The sequence below is a fragment of the Podarcis raffonei genome, chromosome 12, assembly GCF_027172205.1.
Source record: "Podarcis raffonei isolate rPodRaf1 chromosome 12, rPodRaf1.pri, whole genome shotgun sequence".
NCBI classification, from domain to species: Eukaryota; Metazoa; Chordata; class Lepidosauria; order Squamata; family Lacertidae; genus Podarcis; species Podarcis raffonei.
The window spans coordinates 8,774,390-8,796,950 of NC_070613.1; the positions used below are offsets into that span (position 1 = coordinate 8,774,390).

General features: G+C 47.3%; 1 protein-coding gene across 1 annotated transcript in view; it reads right to left on the minus strand.

The window, feature by feature from the left end:
• Positions 1-135: 135 nt before the first annotated feature.
• LOC128424067 (mitogen-activated protein kinase kinase kinase 3-like) overlaps positions 136-22,561 on the minus strand; it is a 64,515-nt gene continuing 42,089 nt past the window's right edge. Inside the window, exons 7-16 of the mRNA XM_053409854.1 lie at positions 21,104-21,237; positions 18,263-18,336; positions 14,385-14,443; positions 11,380-11,472; positions 9,136-9,333; positions 6,988-7,136; positions 5,317-5,448; positions 3,516-3,645; positions 1,935-2,112; positions 136-1,061 (exon numbers count right to left, since the gene is read on the minus strand). Coding sequence (XP_053265829.1) covers positions 833-1,061; positions 1,935-2,112; positions 3,516-3,645; positions 5,317-5,448; positions 6,988-7,136; positions 9,136-9,333; positions 11,380-11,472; positions 14,385-14,443; positions 18,263-18,336; positions 21,104-21,237 — 1,376 coding nt within the window. The 3' untranslated portion in view covers positions 136-832. The remainder of the gene's footprint in view (positions 1,062-1,934; positions 2,113-3,515; positions 3,646-5,316; positions 5,449-6,987; positions 7,137-9,135; positions 9,334-11,379; positions 11,473-14,384; positions 14,444-18,262; positions 18,337-21,103; positions 21,238-22,561) is intronic.

Sequence of the window (22,561 nt, forward strand, 5' to 3'; positions counted from 1 at the left end):
TCCTAGGTGGGTTGGATAGAACTGCTTCTTCTTTTTGGGTCCAAGGAAAAGATAGCTTTGCGGGAATCTTATAAGGTTCTACAATTCCCATAGCTTCCTGTTCGACACGATCACTTTTACAGTCATATCCCTGACTTGATAACTTTAGGATTATAATTGCCACCCAATATACAAAGGAATCCTCTTTGCTTTCTGCTCCCAAAAGCCAAAGACAGTTCTATGTGCACCAGAACTCTTTGCTTCTATGACTTAGTAATGGCTTCTCCTTTTTCAAACAGAAGTAGATATGTGCCTTTGATCATTTGTGCTGGGGATTTATTTCCACTGGCTTTAGGCCGCGCCTGCTTTTTCTAAGGGTTGCCAACCAGGTGACAAGCTAGTTCTACAGAGCACCCGGCCCATTTTGCGGCTTTCAGCGCTTGTCTCCTGACAAGAGGCTGCCAGACTTCCTTCATTTTTTGTTCTTTCGCAGCTGATCAAGTCCGTGAGACGCTAACGGACACGTCACGCAAGCAGATAATTCATTGGCGTTCGTAAGGCAAGATGTCCTCCTTGCCAGCATCACCTCAGTTCCTCCAAATCCCTCCATCTCAGTGACCCATCAGCCCCCACAAAGCCAAGATGGCTGCAAGTACACTTTGGAGACTTGCAAGATGGACGCCGCCTGTCCAAAAAGGCGTGATTGTCAGCAGCGCAGCAGATATGGCAGTAACCCAAACAGGAAATTGAGGCTGGATCTGGAAGTTTGCGGTTTTGGTCCTGTTGCTCAGTCCTCCGCGATGGTGTGAATCTTTGGTCCTTTCCCTATCCCTCCCGATAATGGGAAGGTCTGCTAGAGGCTAAAGCTCACGAACGGGTGCCTCAGGAGGTCTTCTGCCGTGGGCCTTCGCTTCTCTTCCACGAAGATCAACTTGAGGAAGCTGCGGCAGTAGTCCGAGACGCCATCTGGAAGCTGGGGCTTTGTGGGCTGCGTAGCGATCTTGAAAATGGCGGCCATGGCCTCAAATTCTGCCCAGGGTGGCTTCTCGGTCAGCATTTCCACCACGGTGCAGCCAACACTCCTGCAAGACGATGCCAAGGGGAAGGAAGGAATTAGGAAAGAAGAAAGGCTCTCTTACCCTCACAATTCATTGATTATTACATTTCGATCCAATCTTGCATCCAATGGAGCCCAGGGCAGTAAACACAAACATGTTAATACAATATACAGTGGTACCTCGGGTTAAGTACTTAATTCGTTCCGGAGGTCCGTTCTTAACCTGAAACTGTTCTTAACCTGAAGCACCACTTTAGCTAATGGGGCCTCCTGCTGCCGCCGCGCCACCAGAGCCTGATTTCTGTACTTATCCTGAAGCAAAGTTCTTAACCTGAAGCACTATTTCTGGGTTAGCGGAGTGTGTAACCTGAAGCGTATGTAACCTGAAGCGTATGTAACCCAAGGTACCACTGTAATTAAATTAAATATATATATATTTTAAAACTCAATCAATCACACATATTACGGTTTTTATAGCATTTATATCAATATACAAAATGCCTTAGGCGGTCCTATCAGATTTTTCCTCACAACTCTGTGAGGAAAACCTGGTTGATAGAAAGTGATTCGGCCTGTTTTATCCATTGTCCAAAAGGAAGGTGGAAGTTGAGAAGACTGGGAAATCTTCTACCACATGCAAACTGAAGACTATTACCAATAAGTGCGAGTCCCATTTAATTTCTGTTCATTTGTAACTTTTCTTAAAAATACAGCACTTATTGTTGTAACAATCTTATTTAAACCACTTTGTGAGATCTGCCTGAAAGGGTACGCCAATACTCTAAATAAAAAGGCATTCACAATTATATACATTAGGAGATTCCAGCAATAACTCTGCTACCGCTACCCTTCCGCCTCAACAACAGAAACACATTTCTGGGATTAACTGAGATCTTACCACACGTCAGCTTTCCTTCCGTATCCTTCTCCACTGATCACCTCGGGGCTCATCCAGTATGGCGTCCCCGTGACGGACTTCATCCCTGTTCCAGACATACAGATGGTCTGAATGCGTTTGCTGGCACCAAAGTCTCCGAGTTTGACGTTCCCGGCAGAATCTCTCAATATGTTGGCACCTAAAGAAAATAAGAAAAGAGCCCATTTCTGAAATGGAAGCTTAGTGGCAGAGCATGTTGGAGGATATGGTGGCACCATTCACAAAGCAAAAGCTACCACAGAGATAGCAATGTTTTCAAAAGCAGGGGGTCCATGTCTTGGCTTTTGAAAAACCGGAGGTCTGCAGGACTTAGCTAATGGGGATCCTCTGGGCTAGATGGATCAATGGTCTAGCAGTTTTGCTCTGTACAAAATGTTGAATATCTTGTTTAAATGTTAGGGTTCATTATTGTTCCATCTGAAAAAGCGGAGACATCACCTTGCCAACAAAGGCCCGTATAATCAAAGCTATGGGTTTCCCAGTAGTGTTGTATGGAAGTGAGAGCTGGACCATAAAAAAGGCTGATCGCCAAAGAATGGATGCTTTTGAATTCTGGTGCTGGAGGAGACTATTGAGAGTCCCATGGACTGCAAGAAGATCAAACCTCTCCATTCTTAAGGAAATCAGCCCTGAGTGCTCACTGGAAGGACAGATCGTGAAGCTGAGGCTCCAATACTTTGGCCACCTCATGAGAAGAGAAGACTCCCTGGAAAAGACCCTGATGTTGGGAAAGACTGAGGGCACAAGGAGAAGGGGACGACAGAGGACGAGATGGTTGGATAGTGTTCTCGAAGCTACCAGCATGAGTTTGACCAAACTGTGGGAGGCAGTGGAAGACAGGAGTGCCTGGCGTGCTCTGGTCCATGGGGTCACGAAGAGTCGGACACAACTAAACGACTAAACAACAACAACAACAAATTGTGGTTGTTGTTAATTAAATCTGTTAGTTGCTTTATCTTGCCCAAAGTGACCCAAGGTGACTTCCGACCAACTAAAGAAACAAAACGGAAAACTCACAGGTACAACTAAAACTGGGGGAGGAAGGACAACAGCAAACCTTATGCATGGGTTCTGAACAAATATTTAACTTTCTTTGTACCGGAACCAGTGCTTTTGCAACATTACATGGCTGAGTCTTTCCTCCCACCTTCAACAATCAGAAATTTTGCTGGCATTTCTTAACATCAGCTTAACTCAGCTAGTTGGAGGTGGTTCTGGGCTCATGATCAGTGGTATTATGTGTTGCTTTTCCCTGCTGAGAGCATGCTTGAAGGTTGCAATAGGCCAGGCATAGGCAAACTCAGCCCTCCAGATGTTTCGGGATTACAACTCCCATCATCCCTAGCTAACAGGACCAGTGGTCAAGGATGATGGGAGTCGTAGTCCCAAAACATCTGGAGGGCCAAGTTTGCCTATGCCTGCAATGGGCCCTTGGGGTTTATGCAAAATGTGCCTGCGCTGAATGGACTGAACATATTTGTTGCTTACAGTCAACGAGCTCACCTAAGCGAGCGGAACATTCCCCCTGGGATCTCCACCTACCTTTGATATCTCTGTGTACAATCATGTTGCTGTGCAGGTAGAAAACCCCTTGCAGGATCTGCCGTGTGTATTTCCGGGTCACATTCTCGGTCAGGGCTCCGTAGGCTTTCAGCTGGTCTTTGATGGAACCCTAAAGAACGTGGGGGAACAAACAAGGCTCCGTTGGCTACTTTGGATAATGGAACCGTGTCGTTTTATTAATGGCGCGAGCCATTTTGGAGAGGCAGGTCAAAAAGCAAGCTGCATATCAAATAAGTAGCAACATTTCGAATCACAGAATTGTAGGGACCCCGGGGGTCATATGCAAGCTGTCCCATACAGGGATCGAACCTGCAACCTTGGGGTTATTCACTCACGCTCTAGCCAACTGAGCTATCTGCCAGGCATTTATGCAATGGAGAAGTGAACTATTAGCTGAGAGGACTGGAGGATCCTTCTTGCACCTGCTAAAAAGGGGGATATTTTGCTGCGGTTTCCTCTGCTAAAGAGAGTTTAAATGCCAAGAGGAAGGGAACATACAGTACTCAATTAAAAATGGCTTTTTTTAATGTGGAAATTGTCTTAAAGTTACCTTAAACCACAGAACAATACTGTGGATTCCAAATACTAGCTAGATTCCTCCTACTTCTTAAATGAAGCATACTGGCATTTAACACACATAGGTGTGCAAACTGCGTTTTCTTTTCCCAAGAAAGCATATTGAAAACATTTCAAAATAGATGCAAAATTGCTTTGGGAAACCACTGAGGAAGGCAAGGGGCCATGACATCACGAACACTGGCCAATCAGTGGCTACTGAACTACCTCAGCCTGCATAAAATGTTATATCTTTTCAGAGTTTATTTTTTTTTAAGATATTTATTAAAGTTTCCAATTTTTATACAAACAAAAAACAAGCAAAAAAACAAAAAAAACATATAGTTATAAAACATACTTTTCAATAACAAATTTCTCTGACCTCCTCATACCTCCCCTTCTTGTATTCCATTTCAGATTATTTGTTCAGCAAATCCTTAACTTAAAGCATTACAGCTTATCATATCACCTTATTTTCTAGCCAAACCCTTTTTTTCCATCCATGTTCCTTTATAACATTACAGCTAGAAACCGCTCAATTTCAATCCAACATCATTCAGCATTCCTTAATTTTACAATATTTCTGTAAATAGTCCTTAAATTTTTTCCAGTCTTCTTCTGCCGACTCTTCTCTTTTCAGAGTTTATATCAGCTGTCAGGCTCTGATATCTATGTAACATTTCTCCAAACAGGAGTACGTTCAAAATTATTTCAGGGAAGCAGGGGCACAGTCCACGTGGGCTGCAAGAAAAGGTTTGCTGGTCGAAGGAAGACGAGGAACACAGAGAGCGCCGGATTTAGGGCAGTGCAGAAAATTCCCTTCCCTTTTCGAGTTGAAGAGGCACAAAATAATATCAACAACTTCTGGTTTTTTTGAAATAATGTGAAGTTTCAGTGAGCCTGTTGGGCAGACCCATAACGAAAGCAACTGTGCCAAAAGGAATTCTTGTAGAAATAAGCAGTATTTAGAGGGGAGAGCATAGCTGTCAGCTTTTTCCCTTTTCTTGCAAGGAATCCTATTCGGAATAAGGGAATTTCCCTTTTAAAAAAAGGGAAACGTTGACAGCTATGAAGGAGAGGCACCAGATTTTGTCCTCGCTCAGGGAGCCATATGATCAAAGTCTGCTCATGGGACACTGAAGGTCGACAACAATTTGGAGTTTGGGAGCTCTGGGGTTATTAAGAAGTCCACGACCTTTGCAAAAACAAAAGCAGGCTGACTTACCCCTGGCATGTATTCCACAAAGATGGACAGCTTTCTTTCCTCGGCGTCCCGCAAGCAACCGTAATACTGGACGATCCGCTCGTGGCGGAGGGTTTTGAGCAGCTGGATCTCGCATTCCAAGGCATTCACCTCCTGCAGGAAGACAGAAGCAGCTGCAGGTGGAAGAGGAAGGGGCTGTGGGCATAGCTAGTTGCGTGTGGCACGGATGGTGGCGTGCAGGTTTGGGCCTAATGTCCTTCAAACCCCGACTGTCTCTGAAATGTCAGCAAGGAGCACGGCAAGGAACAGACATGGGCTTCCAAAAATAGAAGACGGTTTCCCCGTGCTAACTGGATTCACACAATCGCTTCCTTCTCCCAATATGAAGCCCCAACAGATGGGGAGAAAATAATAAGAGAATCATGCAGATGAGAAAACCCAAAAGGTCCACTTTGCTTCAACATCCGGTTTCCACCACTGGACAGCCAGGTATCTCTGAGAAGCTCACATGCAGAACATGTTTGTCCCCAACACATGGTGTTGAGAGGTCTATTGCTTCAAAGGTGTTTTTATTATTGTTGTTGTTGTTGGTTGTTATTATTATTATTACGGTGGGCGCTCGGGTTGCGGATGTGATCCATGCGGGAGGCACGTTCGCAACCCACAGCATCCACATCCTGCAGCGCCGCATCTGCGCACATGCGGGTTGTGATTTGGTGCTTCTGCGCATGCGCAAAGCACGATTTAGCGCTTCTGCGCATGCGTGAGCGCTGAAACCCGGAAGTAACCTGTTCTGGTACTTCTGGGTTTTGGCGCATCCGTAACCCAAAAACGCACAGCCTGAGCATCTGTAACCCAAAGTAAGGCTGTATTATTATTATTATTATTATTATTATTATTATTATTATTATTGGCAATGGCCAATTTGCACAGGAATAACATTGCAGACCAATGCCAGTGGGGCCCTTGCAAGGCCACCACATCCCATTCCGCCCCTTTTTTGTGACATTTTCGGGTCACTTCCGGGGCCGGCGTGATGCGCACGGTCACACACATATCGGACGCACCTATAGCGTTCCCTGCCTGTGCAGTGATACCTTGGTACTCGAATGGCTTGGCTCCCGAACAAATCGGCTCTCAAACACCTCAAACCCAGAAGTAAGTGTTCCGGTTTGCAGACATTTTTTGGAAACTGAATGTCCAACGCGGCTTCCACTTGAGTGCAGGAAGCTCCTGCAGCCAATCGGAAGCCGCACCTTGGTTTTCGAACGGTTTCGGGAGTTGAACAGACTTCCGGAACAGATTAAGTTTGAGAACCAAGGTAGGACTGTAGTGAGATTTTCATAAACGGCCCTTCATGCAAAGATCTGAGGGTGCTTCGCAGCGGAAAAATACAAATAAAACACAATACACAATAAAACAACTCCTCCTCTATTAAGCTGCCATGTCTAACAATCATGGATGGACACATCTATCCTCGACTTTTCTCTGCAAAAGCAAGCGCAAAGAACCAGGGTGCGCTATCTTTCTGCGCTTCCTCGTCAATATCCCAGATCCTTCTCAATTGCTTATGACCCCTTATTGCCCCCTCCAGACCTCCCTGCCCCATAAAGGAACACACACAAACACATACAAGTTAATTTGGGCAGAGGGGAGAGTTCGCACTGCATCTTATCTGGTCCACACACTCACTTTACTTGTCTCTTGGCTGTCAGGGTCAAAGGGCACCTGCTTTACAGACAGCTCCCGGCCAGTGTCGACGTCGTAGCAAAGGTAGACCTCCCCGAAGGCACCTCGGCCCAGCAGCTTCCCAAGTCTCCAGTTCACTGGGGCCTGCAGCGCTACAAGGGAGACAGAAACCAGTCAGGGAGGGGTGGGGAGAAAGGCTTGAGACCACCTTGGTCTCCACACCAGTGCAGCCATCGCCATGTCAAAGAGTTGCAACGTCTGCATTTTTTCCACTTGCACGGAATATGATGGCACCTTCAGAACACCAGTTTTCATTTCAAAAACCAGAAGATACCCGCCTCTTTCTGAGCGCAAGAGGGAAGCAGGCCCCCAGTTTTAATTCAGGGGGGGAAACCCTGTTCCTGAATTGTCAAAAACTTTGGCAGGGTGGCATTGCTGTAGCCTTTCTGACTCCAGGGGGTCTGTGAAGCCGCAATTATGATTCCAAGCCTGATATTTCATACACTGTGCAACTGGTGACTCTCCAAGACAAACACAGCTGCGGCCTGCCTGGCGCTTGACAACGCTCCTGTTACTGCAATCTCTTCCAAAAACAGTCAGACCTAAAGGGTTCTGGAGTCCTTTAACGGTTCACCATAGATGGGTCCGTATAGTTAAAGCCATGGTTTTCCCAGTAGTGATGTATGGAAGTGAAAGCTGGACCATAAAGAAGGCTGATCGCCGAAGAATGGATGCTTTTGAATTCTGGTGCTGGAGGAGACTCTTGAGAGTCCCATGGACTGCAAGAAGATCAAACGCATCCATTCTGAAGAAAATCAGCCCTGAGTGCTCACTGGAAGGACAGATCCTGAAGCTGAGGCTCCAATACTTTGGCCACCTCATGAGAAGAGAAGACTCCCTGGAAAAGACCCTGATGCTGGGAAAGATGGAGGGCACAAGGAGAAGGGGGTGACAGAGGACAAGATGGTTGGACAGTGTTCTCAAAGCTACCAGCATGAGTTTGACCAAGCTGCGGGAGGCAGTGGAAGACAGGAGTGCTTGGTGTGCTCTGGTCCATGGGGTCATGAAAAGTCGGACATGACTAAACGACTAAACAACAACAATAGATGGGGTGCATTCAGCCGCCCCAGGAGTTCACAGGGCCTTTTTTGTTCTCTGTGACAACTGGTGGATCCCTCTAGCCAAGTATTACCAATGGAAGGTTTCCAGCAAACTCACCAACGCATGGGTTGGAAACCCATGGCCCTCCAGATATTGTTGGGACTCCGACTCCCATCAACCCCAGCCACTGGGACAAATGATGAGGGATGATGGGAGCTGCAGTTCAACAACATCTGAAAGGCACCAGGTTCCTTTCCAGTGAAGCAATCCCTTCAAGGCCACCTCGCTTTGCTTTTTGAATTTAACAACAAGACAAAACAAAACCCTCTTTGCTGGCAAAATGCAGGTCTGCTCTATGTTACATCTCTGTGGGAGCACTAAGTTTCTGTGAAGTTGGCAAAATGCAGAGCCCCCTACAGATCACGTTCACCCACCACAACAGGCACGAAAGATCTTCACAATCTGAACAGCCTTTAAATGTGATTGCCTTGGAATGTTCCCTACATTATGCACTTGCATTGGAATGTTTATCCTATTTGTCATGAACTGATAGGTTCAAATGATTGACAGTTTGCTCGACGGGGACTTTAAAATGTTCTAGCAGGCCAAGTAATCAAAATGAGAGTCATTTGCTGGGTTGCCATGCTATGCTTCGAAATGGTTGAGTATCTCATCATTACTGCAACAGAACATTCATTGGCTTTTTCCTTGGAAAGTTTGCAGCGTGCAAATTCAAGGAACAAATAATAATAAATAAATAACCAGGCTTCCTGCAAGCTACGCCCTGATTTCTCCGCAGGCCAAGCGTTGGTTATTCAAGTCGGCATTCAGTTTTGCCGATGAGAAGGCAAGGCAGGGTTTCGCAAACTTGGGTTTCCAGTTGCTGTTGTTTTGGACTACAATTCCCATCATCCCTGACCACTGCTAGCTAAGGATGATGGGAGTTGTAGTCCAGCAACAGCTGGAGATTGAAGTTTGGGAAACCCTGGAGTAGGGAAGGTCCTTCCCGGCCCACACCCGCAACAGCCCCTTCGCTGGGAGATGACTTACTGTTCCTCGTCTTGGCTGGAGAGGAGCCGAATCCTTGGAATATCTTGTCGCAGTTGTGCCACCACTTGTTTCCCCCACGTTCCTCGTACCGCAAGGTGACAAGCTTGTTGTCTCCGTTGAAGCTTTTCGTCCTGCTGGACGGCATGATCTGGAAGAGGTTCTCCGGCGGCGCGTAACTCCTGGGGAAGGTTCTCCGGCCTTTTGGGGTGGGAGAAGGGAATTAGAATCATAGAGTTGGAATAGACCACAAGGGCCATCGAGTCCAACCCCCTGCCAAGCAGGAAACACCATCAGAGCACTCCTGACATATGGTTGTCAAGCCTCTGCTTAAAGACCTCCAAAGAAGGAGACTCCACCACACTCCTTGGCAGCAAATTCCACTGTCAAACAGCTCTTACTGTCAGGAAGTTCTTCCTAATGTTTAGGTGGAATCTTCTTTCTTGTAGTTTGGATCCATTGCGCCGTGTCCGCTTCTCTGGAGCAGCAGAAAACAACCTTTCTCCTTCCTCTATATGACATCCTTTTATATATTTGAACATGGCTATCATATCACCCCTTAACCTCCTCTTCTCCAGGCTAAACATGCCCAGCTCCCTTAGCCGTTCCTCATAAGGCATCGTTTCCAGGCCTTTGACCATTTTGGTTGCCCTCCTCTGGACACGTTCCAGTTTGTCAGTGTCCTTCTTGAACTGTGGTGCCCAGAACTGGACACAGTACTCCAGGTGAGGTCTGACCAGAATTAAGTGAAGCTGCGAGCGGGTACAGTGTGCTGCGAATGCATGCCGAGCTCTGCATCAGTGAGGAAGCTGCCTTACACCGAGTCAGACCACCAGCCCATCTAGTCTCAGTATTGTCTACACAGACTGGCAGCAGCTCTCCAGGGTTTCTGGGAGGGTGACTCTTCCACTTCTACCTCAAAATGCTAGGAACCGACACCTGGGCCCGTTTGCATGCAGATGATGATGATGATGATGATGATGATTGGGTGGCGCTGTGGGTTAAACCACAGAGCCTAGGACTTGCCGATCAGAAGGTCGGCGGTTCGAATCCCCGCAATGGGGTGAGCTCCCCTTGCTTGGTCCCTGCTCCTGCCAACCTAGCAGTTCGAAAGCACCTCAAAGTGCAAGTAGATAAATAGGTACCGCTCCAGCGGGAAGGAAAATGGCATTTCCGTGCGCTGCTCTGGTTCGCCAGAAGCGGCTTAGTCATGCTGGCCACATGACCTGGAAGCTGTACGCCGGCTCCCTCAGCCAATAAAGCGAGATGAGCGCCGCAACCCAAGAGTCGGCCACGACTGGACCTAATGGTCAGGGGTCCCTTTACCTTTACTATACCCACTCTGGGAGGCTCCCAACAGAATATTGAGAATATTAAGAACAAAATAAAACATCAAACATTAAAAGCTTCCCTAAACAAGGCTGCCTTCAGATGTCTTCTAAAAGTCAGTTGGTGTTTATTTCCTTGACATCTGGTGGGAGGGCATTCCACAGGGCGGGCGCCACTACCGAGAAGGCCCTCTGCCTGGTTCCCTGTAACCTCACTTCTCGCAGGGAGGGAGTCGCCAAAAGGCAGTCAGAGCTGGACCTCAGTGTCTGGGCTTAACGATGGGGGTGGAGACACTCCTTCAGGTCTACTGGGCCGAGGCCATTTAGGGCTTTAAAGGTCAGCACCAACACTTTGAATTGTGCTCGGAAATGTACTGGGAGCCAATGCAGGTCTTTCAGGACCAGTGTAATGTGGTCTTATATGGTGTTATATGCAGGGCTTTTTTTCTTTAAAAATGTTTATGGGTACTCTCTCATTTCGAGTCAAGAAAAATCACCATTTTATAGTTCAAATGGGGGGAAATAAGTACAGTAAATGGACAAAAGTTCAAAGATTCACAGAATGTTTAGGCGTATACGTATCCCTGCGTCCCTCCAGAAAAAAAGCACCGGTTGTATGGAAGGATGTGCTCATGCACTCAGCTACAGGCCTTTCCTAGTGCGGATCAGCCAGGGCCCACCACCTGGAGACATGTGGTCTACTCACATTGTCACCATGTCGGGGAAGGAAAGCTATTATATGGTGCCTACCTTATAGGGGCCCCACCCTGAACAGCACCTCTCTCCAGAGCTCGGGAGCCAGTGTGCTCAACGCAGCTGCAACAAGCCCAATTCCAGTTCCCAGTTCCTGCCCAAGGCACCCACCAAGCTGCCCTCTGCACCCTTCCCCTCAAAAACCCACCGATTTAACCAGCCTTACCGTCATTGTAGTCCTTGCGGCTCTGGGACAGGTGATACTGCCTTGGAAAAGTCCCTCCCTTGCCGAATCTCTCGCAAAACGGGATGTCAAAATCTGGCAAAAGTACAGAAATGACACTTACATCCAGTTCCTCTCCCCCTGCTTTGCCCGCAACACTCTTGCATAATAAAATCCAAGATGGCAGCACTTACGTTAAGATTGTACACGGTCACGTTGAGATATTTGATTATGTTTTGGGTTGAACTAAGTGCAGAACAACAAACCATGGCCACAGCTGCACCTTGCATTTAAAGCATACCGCTTTAAGCAACTATGGTTTCCCCCAAAGGATTCTGGGAATTGTAGTTTGTTAAGGGTGCTGAGAGTTGTTAAGAGATCCCTATTCGCCTCACAGAACTACAGTTCCCAGAGTTGTTGATCCCTCTTCCTAGGGAAGTCTGGGAATTGTAGCTCTGTGAGGGGAACAGGGATCTCTTAGCGTAAGGTTACCAGATTTTTTCTCTCTTGGCACCCATAACAAGCCACACCTCCCAGGATGCTTTGGGGCAAACCACGCCCATTATAGTGGCATCATAGTGATTTAAACGTAAGGTGCAGACAGGGTCTCCGGATTCTTTTTGCAGATTTTGTTGTTGCTGCTGCTGCTCCTCCAAGCCGCTTTTGTCAAGAGGGGAAAGGGCTAAGAAATTACACGCGAGCCCCTCGAGGAAAATAGATCTGTGGAAAAAACTGGGGGAAGTGTGGCTTCACCCTTAACTCAAATTCCACCTTCTACGTGCCACATTTAATTGGTGCAAGAATGTTGCAATGGTAGCCAGCTGCCTCTCTGAGACATGGCGGATGGTTCAAATGAAAGCAAGGAATGTGTGTGTGCTTGCTGAAAAATAATAATTTGGCATATATATGCAAATTACAGATCACCAAAACGGATGCAACTCAAGGGCTATCTGCTGGCACAGCATAAATCTCAAAGGTATATTGTTGCAAAAAGTTTATCTCTAGGTTCGCCGTCTTCCGCTGCCCAATTTTCCATTGCCGCACTTTTAACTCAGTCAAAAATCCTCCACTCACCGACCTCGCAAAGCCACTACTCAACGGTTACCCCTTTAGAGTCGGGTTTCCCAAACTTGGAGGTCCAGCTGTTTTTGGACTACAACTCCCATCATCCTGAGCTTGCAAAATCAGGGGTCAGGGATGATGGGAATTGTAGTCCAAAAACAGCTGGAGACCCAAGTTTGGGAAACCCTGCTTTAGAGCCAGGGGGGCTTTCCTCCCACCCTATCCCCCCCCCTTCTAGAAGCAGAGCATGTAGCGATGGTCGCACAATCAGCGTGAACAGCAAGCCAGGGAGGGGCCCACAAAGCCAGCCACATCCTTGAGGATCTGACGAACGGGCTTTTAAAGGGAAATTTGAGCGCTGCGACCCAGGGGGCATATTAAAACTTCACAGGATCCCTTGGCCTTATTTGACGCTCGACTTCCATGCCTCAGCCCAGCAGCACCTCCGCAAGCCAAACATTGTCTTTTCATCCTCTGGGCCCCCTGCCACGCATTCATTTTTTAATAGCAGAGGTCACTATGATGCAGCAATGATGAAATTTTCCGTGATTTCACCAGCTGCACATGTGCGCTCAAGCAAAGGCTTCTCAAACTAGAGCTCTGTGTGTTAACATGTGCGATTTTAAAGTTCTCAATCTTCCAAAATGCCTGTTGTCTGGGTATGCTTGCCCAGCAGTGCAATTGCCTGATTTTTGCCATAGCTCCATCCCTCTGGCCTCTCAGGGTTCTAGTCCTCAGGTAATTTTGTTATCTATCTACGTGGGCACTTTGCATACTGCTGGATGGCGCTGTGGGTTAAACCACAGAGCCTAGGACTTGCCGATCAGAAGGTCGGCGGTTCAGATCCCCACGACAGGGTGAGTTCCTGTTGCTCGGTCCCTGCTCCTGCCCACCTAGCAGTTCAAAAGCATGTCAAAAGTGCAAGTAGATAAATAGGTACCACTCCAGCGGGAAGGTAAACGGCGTTTCCGTGTGCTGCTCTGGTTCGCCAGAAGCGGCTTAGTCATGCTGGCCACATGACCCAGAAGCTGTACGCCGGCTCCCTCGGCCAATAAAGCGAGATGAGCGCCGCAACCCCAGAGTCGGCCACGACTGGACCTAATGGTCAGGGGTCCGTTTACCTTTACCTTTATAAGCAGTGCACAGTAAGATGAACAAATACAACAGAGATAAAACCTAACTCCAGAATCAGAAATGATTCTTCAGTATGGGCCTAAAGTTCAGCAGGGAGCAGGTTCCACAAAACTGTGCCAACAAAACGGAACTGGCGGATATGAGCTGAGCATGCAAGACTTCAAGGATCAGGCAGGGATATAAGAGAACAGACTTTCAAAGGAAAAACATGGAATGGCATCATTGCACTCAAGGACTTCTCACTTGGAGTCAGTCTAGCCTTCAATAGTCTCATGAGATTCTCAGGGTATCTCCAGGGATGTTGCAAATGGAAACAGGAGCAGAAATTTCCACAATTTGCATGTTTGCCTGAGGTCAGGAACACAAGTAAACATAAGCAGCACTCGCTGTCGCTTTTTTTTTTTTTTTTTGGTCCGTAAATGTTGCATTTTAACAATGAGATTTATTTACCACCCTTCGTCACCAGATCTCAGGGCGGTTCACAAGACAAAAATACAAGCAAAAATAAAAATAGTTAAAACAAAAACAACAAAATAACAACTCCCTTCCCAAGAAATTATAACATTTTCTGAATTGTCCTGATGTTTCCCCTCCACTGAAATGCAATGGAGTTAATTATGTGATTAATTGCATTCGTTTTGGCCGCAGCAGCTAGCCAGTAAGTGACATAGCTTTGGCAGAAGCCAAACTGCAATGGAACAGAAACAGCACTGATTGCAACCAACGTAGAATGGGGTGGAAATTGCTGCCTCTGTACATCCCTAGAGACCTCTCTCGGTGACAGTATACAATGCTGGTTCAGAGGAACTTACCTAGGCAATCAAGGCTGTCTTTGTCCCTTCTTGAAATAGGTGCTTGGCTAAAGGGGGGACTGCATGAAGAGAAAGAGGTGCATTAGACCCAGTGACGTAGCCCTGGTCTTCAGCATCATTTATTCTAATACAACTATCGCCAAAACAATAGTAAAGCTTTGCATTTATATTGCGCTTTTATTGCAACCCAAACCTCATGGCTTCCAAATGTTTTGGACTATAACGCACATCATCCCTGACCATTGGTCACACTGGCTGGGGACAATAGGAGCTGTAGTCAATAACATCTGGAGAAACATTGCTTGAGAGCAGGGGTCCACAACATTTTTGGCCCCCAGGGCAAATCTGGAAATCTATGACACTGTTGTGGGTACGTCAAATATATATATATGTACCCATTTCAGAGAAGGAAAGCTGGTGATGCTCGCCAAACATTGCCATGCACACTTCAAACAGGACCGCAATACCTCAAGAACCGCCTCTTCCCATATGAACCTACCCGGACCCTGAGATTATCTTTTTTTTTTAATAAATATTTATTGAAATTTTCAAAAAATAAAGAAAAAACAAAAAAACACATAAAATTTACATTCCTTACTATCAATAACCAATTTCCTTGACTTCCCCACACCTCCCCTTCTTGTATTCCAGTTCCAATTTTTAGCTCAGCAAGTTCTTGTCCCCAAACTTTACCTTATTTTCTTTAATTCATTTTAGTTAACCAATTTTAACTTATAAGCCTCAATCTTTATACATCAGTACTTATTCTTAAAAATCTTTTTCTAAGGTCGACCCCAATTCCCTTCCCCGAATTCCCCATTTTTATGTTATTGGCAAAATAAAATTAAATGAAACAGAATATAGTTGTACACCCTTTGGATTCCCAAAGCCCCACCACCCCCTTTCCCGGTTTCGAACCCCAACAAAAGTCCATCAGTCCATCTGCAGTCAGCCTGGCGACCTCACGTCCGAGGCTCTTAATTCTCTCTCAATTCCTCTCTGCCGGTTTTTTTTATAGTCCTTTATATTAAACACCAAATCTCGAAGAAGCTCTGTCCCAATAAGGTCCATATTTCTTCCAGCCAGGCCTCCATATTTAAAAGTGGAGCCAAAATCTTGTTTCTTGCTTCTCTTAAGTCCAAATGTCCCAAAAGCTCCAGTTTCCACTTTAGCCAGGTTTGTATTCCATAGGTCTTCAGATCTCCACATAAGGAGATCTCTCCATTCTCCATTCTTCAATTCAAACCAGATTTTCATCATCCTGATCTAATTTTCCTTTGTATCCATCTTAACCAGCCTCTGGCTCTCCTTAATCATCTGTGGCATTATAGCTCCTCCTTCCTTTTCCTTCAAATCGCCATGTATCTCTTTCATCACATTCTCAAATTTCTCAGATTTCTTTTCTTGTTCAGCTGCAGAGATTTTTAGTTCAACTCGGACCCTGAGATTATCTTCTGAGGTCCTTGTTCACGTGCCTCCTCCTCGCGAGGTCCAGAGGGTGACAACAGGGCCTTCCCTGCAGTGGCTCCCCATCTATGGAATGCTCCCCACAGGGAAGTTCGCCTGGTGCCTTCATTATACAGTGGACGCTCGGGTTGCGAACGCGATCCATGCAGGATGCACGTTCGCAACCCACAGCAGCGCGTCCGCGCATGCACGGGTTGCGATTTGTCGCTTCTGCGCATGCGCAAAGCACGACTTAGCGCTTCTATGCATGCGCGGCCGCCAAAACCCGGAAGTAACCTCTTCCGGTGTAACCCAAAAAAACGCAACCTGAAGCGTCTGTAACCTGAGGTATGACTGTACTGTACACCTTTAGGCGCCAGGCAAAAAGGTTCCTTTTTAACCAGGCCTTTGGTTGATCTTATTGACATCCAAACCCTTTTAGAATGTGGCTTTTGGGGGGGGGGTTGGGTTACTGCTTTTCGTTTGATTTTGTATGTTGTGGTCTTATTGTAAACTGCCCTGAGGCCTCTGGGTATAGGGTGGTGTATAAGTGGAATAAATAAGTAATAATAATAATAATAATAATAATAATAATAATAATAATAATATCTTTATTGTCATTGCCCCCTCTCGGGGACAACGAAATTACTTGACTGCTCCATAAAAACACTAATTAAAACAATACAGTATAGTACAGCAAGGAAGATTAGATGACTTTCAAAGTCCAGGCTTCCCATTCAGGGCCGAGATTGCTCTGGAGAAGAAGCTGTTCTTAAGACGGCTGGTTCTTGTCTTCATCGTCCTGTATCTCCGTCCCGACGGCAGGAGCTCGAAGAGACAGTGACCAGGATGCGATGGATCTTTTACTATGTCCAGTGCCTTCCTATGTCACCTTGTGGCATAAATCTGCTCTAAGGTGGAGAGTGGGCAGCCAACAATGCTCTCTGCTGCCTTAACAACTCTGCACAACCCCATCCTGTCCTGGGTAGTACAGCTTCCGTACCACACACATAAGCCATAAGTGAGCACGCTCTCAATGGCACAGTGATAGAAGGCAAGCAGCAGTTTCTGCGGAAGATGGTTTTTCCTTAGAATTCTCAAAAAGTACAGTCTCTGCTGCGCCTTGTTCACAAGCCCCCTTGTGTTGACACTCCAGGACAGATCCTCTTGTAATTCAATGCCCAAATAATAATAATAATAATAATAATAATAATAATAATAATAATAATAATAATACCAGACTAAAAAGGAGACTGACAGGAGCCAGGGCAGGTGTTTGAGGGCCTTGTGTGAGTCTCACAGCTGCGACTTTGTGGACCCCAAATTTGGAAAGCGTTTGAACCAATTCACACACGACAGACTTGCAAGGCAGGCCAACGATACCATTTTGCCGTTCACACGGCAGTCTCCGCTGACCAGCCCTTAGAGGAGGCAACCATCCTTCTCCCTCACCTCCTGGTAGCAACTAATGAAGCTAAATGGTGAATCCTGGCCTGTAGCGCTTTCTCACACCCCGAGAGCAAAAGCCAATTAAGTGCAGTGCGGGGAAACGGGAGAGAACAAATGTGATGACGTCCTGGGACATGTTTCTTTTACTGGACGTTGCCAGGGAGACCTAGGGGGGAGATGAGGGTCAGTGGTAGCCATACGTCTCCTGTAACAGTCAGTGAGGGCCGTAGGCCACCCAATTTGTTCACAGCTAAGGTGGCATCTAAGGGACGCGGGTGGCGCTGTGGGTAAAAGCCTCAGCGCCTAGGGCTTGCCGATCGAAAGGTCGGCGGTTCGAATCCCCGTGGCGGGGTGCGCTCCCGTTGCTCGGTCCCAGCGCCTGCCAACCTAGCAGTTCAAAAGCACCCCCAGGTGCAAGTAGATAAATAGGGACCGCTTACTGGCGGGAAGGTAAACGGCGTTTCCGTGTGCTGCGCTGGCTCGTCAGATGCAGCTTTGTCACGCTGGCCACGTGACCCGGAAGTGTCTTCGGGCAGCGCTGGCCCCCGGCCTCTTAAGTGAGATGGGCGCACAACCCTAGAGTCTGTCAAGACTGGCCCGTACGGGCAGGGGTACCTTTACCTTTTTAAGGTGGCATCTGAGGTGGAAGCCTCTCAGCTCATGTTCTTCATCACTAGAGAAACTACCAGAGACCCATCTTGAGTGTTTGTGGAGGTGAACTGGGCCTTCTAGAGTATCCAGTTCCCTGCTAAGTGTGCAGGAAAACTTGAGGCAGACGGTCTTCCCCAACAGATGGTCCTCTCCTGCTTCTGCTTGAAGACCTCCAGTGATGGTGAGAACCTTCTAGGCTCTCCTCCCATCTTGCCACCTGCTGGACATCATCCAGACTATGACCTCAAGGACCATGTGGGCAGATATGGACACAGGCAGCCCCTTCAGGTATCTTGGTCCCCTAGCAGTAAAGACAACCATATCTGGCTTACCTATCTCCAGACCTATCCAGCGACTGACAGCTTGACGAGAGCGAGTCGTTTGGGCTGATGAACGGCTCCAACAACTTTTTGAGAGGAAAGGAGGAAAGAAAGCAGGGGAGAGAGAGAGAGAGAAAGAGACGGAGAAAGACTCATAAATTTTTAAAGAAACAATGAAAGCTCCCTCTTTTTTTGGCATCGAGACGCACACAGCACATCTGTGCTCGGCTTCTGCCAAAACTCACCCGGAGCGATTTTGGATCTCGTTGTTGTCATGTTAAAAATATGAGAAAGGTCGCAATAGCATCACGGAACGAAAAGACCTCACCTTGCCAACGAGAGCAGCTGCCGGGGGCTTATTAGGAAAATGGGGCGCTCTCTGGGAAGCCTGCAAGGCGATCAGGACTGCAGCAATCCTCTCCCCATTTGCGATTCCTAGCAACTGGTTTTCAGAGGGACGGTGTTTCCCATACAGTGGTACATTGGGTTACATATGCTTCAGGCTACATACGCTTCAGGTTACAGACTCCACTAACCCAGAAATAGTGCTTCAGGTTAAAAACTTTGCTTCAGGATGAGAACAGAAATCGTGCTCCGGCGGCACGACGGCAGCAGGAGGCCCCATTAGCTAAAGTGGTGCTTCAGGTTAAGAACAGTTTCAGTTTAAGTACGGACCTCCGGAACGAATTAAGTACTTAACCCGAGGTACCACTGTAGTGCAGGGACCATGGTATAATGCTCCAGCCTTTCAGTTAAGTAGTACAGTGGTACCTCGGGTTAAGTACTTAATTCATTCCAGAGGTCCGTTCTTAACCTGAAACTCTTCTTAACCTGAAGCACCACTTTAGCTAATGGGGCCTCCCGCTGCCGGAGCACAATTTCTGAAGCAAAGTTCTTAACCTGAAGCACTATTTCTGGGTTAGCGGAGTCTGTAACCTGAAGCGTATGTAACCTGAGTTACCACTATACGGTGAAGCTTGTGCCAGGGGGTATGCGAATCAGGAGTCGCTCTGCCGCAAATGCGGCAACCACCTGCTTTGCATGCAGAATGTCCTGGGTTCGGTGCCTGCTATCTCCAGGTAGAGCTGTCATGGGGTAGCTCCCTGCCTGAAATCCTAGAGTGCCACTTCGAATCAGTGCAGACTATAGTGAGCTGTGAGGCCCAATGGTCTGATTCGGTTTCCTGTGTTCCTGGGTGGAGGGGCAATTAACAGTAGGCCAGCTTCAGTCTAGCCCAGGGGTCAGCAAACTTTTTCAGCAGGGGGCCGGTCCACTGTCCCTCAGACCTTGTGGGGGGCCGGACTTTATTTTTTGGGGGGGAGGGAATAAACGAATTCCTATGCCCCACAAATAACCCAGAGATGCATTTTAAATAAAAGCACACATTCTACACATGTAAAAACACGCTGATTTCTAGACCGTCCGCAGGCCGGATTTAGAAGGCGATTGGGCTGGATCTGGCCCCCAGGCCTTAGGTTGCCTACGTGTGGTCTAGCCAGAGTGATGTGCCATAGGAACCCCTGCTACCCCTGGATCTGGAAAGTCAGGTAATGCGAAAGGGCCAATTGAGCACTACTGGAGGATATTAAGACTTGCAGACCAGCTGAGTTGAATAGGATCCAAAATACAGCAGTCTGATTGGTCCTAGAACAATAGGATCCAAAATGCAGCAGTCTGATTGGTCCTAGAACAATGGAGCAGTATGATTGGTCCGCAGGAGCTACCCAATCCAGCTCCAGGTGGAAGTGAATCCACAACCTAATTGGCCTACAGGAGAATTCCGGAATTAGCCAATCACGTGCAGCCCATTGTGTAAATAATGTATATAAAGCAGATATTTGGGGGGAACATTCATTCATCCTCCCACTATGAGCTGAATAAAGAGCATGAAATCCACTCTCGACTCCGAGTATATTTCACCGGCGGACTTCCTTCAGCCTGGGCAAATCGTCCCTGTCCACCTCCCCCCCCCAAAAGCTAGCTGACTTTCTGTATTGTGGTGCAACTCCCGACATGAAGAATTAGTCTGTGATATGCTCCTTCCTGGACCGTACCATTTCAGGATGCAATCCAGGAAACCATGGGATTTGAATGCTCCCCCGCGTTCAGATAAAATGCCACCTCCCTGCATGTGGAAGGCTAGCAGTTCAGGGAAAAGGAGACTCTAAAACGATCTTCCTTGGCAGGCTAGGTGTCCGAGTGCAAGGCTTTTGGAACAACCATCATAATTATGATGATGCGGGGAGGCACATTCGCTGAGGCAACCCTTCACTTGAACTAGTCCAGAAGGAGCTGTGCCACATAATAAAATTGGTTCCAAGCAACCTAACCTAAGGAAAATCATCGTATTTTTCGCTCTATAAGATGCACCAGACCATAGTTTTTGGAGGAGGAAAACAAGAAAAAAATATTCTGAATCCCAGAAGCCAGAACAGCAAGAGGGATCACTGCGCAGTGAAAGCAGCAATCCCTCTTCCTGTTCCGGCTTCTGGGATAGCTGCGCAGCCTGCATTCGCTCCATAAGACGCACACACATTTCCCCTTGCTTTTTAGGAGGGGAAAAGTGTGTCTTATAGAGCGAAAAATACAGTAGGTTGGAGAGCAACATGAGAGTGCTTCAACCTTGGGCATCCCCACATGTTGGACCACAACTCCCATCAACGATGGGCCGTTACCCAACGGTCTGTGTTGACGGAGACACATGGTTGAAACGCCTCCATTAGAAAGAATCCCAGGAGGTCAGAGAAAAAGCCCCCAAAGGCTTTGTTTTGTAAGGGATACCCAGTCACTTTTTGCCATCTTGCGCCCTTCCCCAAACAAAGACAAGGCAATCGCTTCCAGGTTCTAGCTTACGTTTTGGTCCATCATCTCGGGGATGAACTCCCCTTCGCTGTTGATGCTGGTGTAGGAGCCCTGGCGGGCGATCTGCTGCTGTTCTTCGGGGACGCTCCCAGGGGGCGGAGAACTGCGGCCGGTGTGCAGGGAGCCTGCAAAACAGAGAAAGGCCCAGGGATTCAAGTGCAAGTCCTAGGAGCCTGCAAAGGCGCGCGACTCCGTAATACGGCAGCACTCAAGGGTCTTGTTTTTAACTGGAGATGCTGGAGACAAGACCTGGGACCTCCTGCAAGCGTTTTCCCACGGATCCAAAGGGGTTTCCCAGTTATCAGCAGAGAAGGGGCAGGGGGGCAATGCTAAGAGCAAACATCTCCACACAAAATGGCAGCTGTTAAGTTGTGGGTGAACATACCAGACGACACAGCGATTCTTCAGACAGCTCTTATTTATTCACAGGCCAGAACAGAACTGAGCTGAAGGGTTCAGCCAGCCTGCTTATATAGAGCTCCACTACAACGCAACAGTAACCACTTTCTGTAACTATCCAATCGCTGAACGTCACTTTCAATCCCTTATTTGCATATGTGGACCTGAGTGAAAACTATCTACGGTATCCCCCTGCTGGCCCAGGGTGAGAACTTCAGTACGTAACAGCAGCAAAGGAAGCCGTTCCTCTTGGGCTGCAGCAACACTGCAACCACAGAGCAGAGCGCGCTGCCATTGGCTAGGGAGTCAGAGCTGGGTTCAAGTCCACACCCGGCCACCATGTTTGTGATCTGCATCAGAGAGCAACACACAGGGATGTGCTGATGCTTGCTATTAGCACTAGGCTGTATTGCTATGAGCAATACGGTCCTGCTGTTTTGGCTTCCACCCAATCACCCCTGGGGAGGAGGATTTGAATGGTTTTATTTTACTTATGCAACTGTAAAATAAAATAAAATAAAATAAATAAAATAAAATAAAATAAAATGGATGGGGACCAGGTCAGCGATCATCGGCCTAACTCTTCCTCACAGGGTTATTGTGAGGATAAAACAGGAGGGGGAGAATAGGCCAATGTATGCCCCCCCGTGAGATCCTTAGAGATCTAGGAATCTGATCCTCTGCTGCTTGGCTTTCTCCCGCCCTTCATTTCTTTCAAAACAGAGGGTTAAGGGGATTGAAGAGAGAGAGAGACAGTGTGGAGCAGTGGTTAAAGTATCAGACCTGGGAGACCAGGGTTCAAATCCCCACCCGACCACGAAGCTCACCAGGTGCAACCTTCGGCCACTCACTCCGTTTCTCCGCCTAACCTGCCACGCAGGGTTGTTTAAGGGAGTTAAATGAGGAAGTCAAAGAATTGGAAGAAACAAGATTTACCAACTATCAAAGAATGGCAGATGAAGATGATGGACTATATGGAACTTGCCAAACTGACTGGGAGACTCCGAGACCAGAGAGAAGAGACGGTGGAAGAAGATTAAAGAATATTTG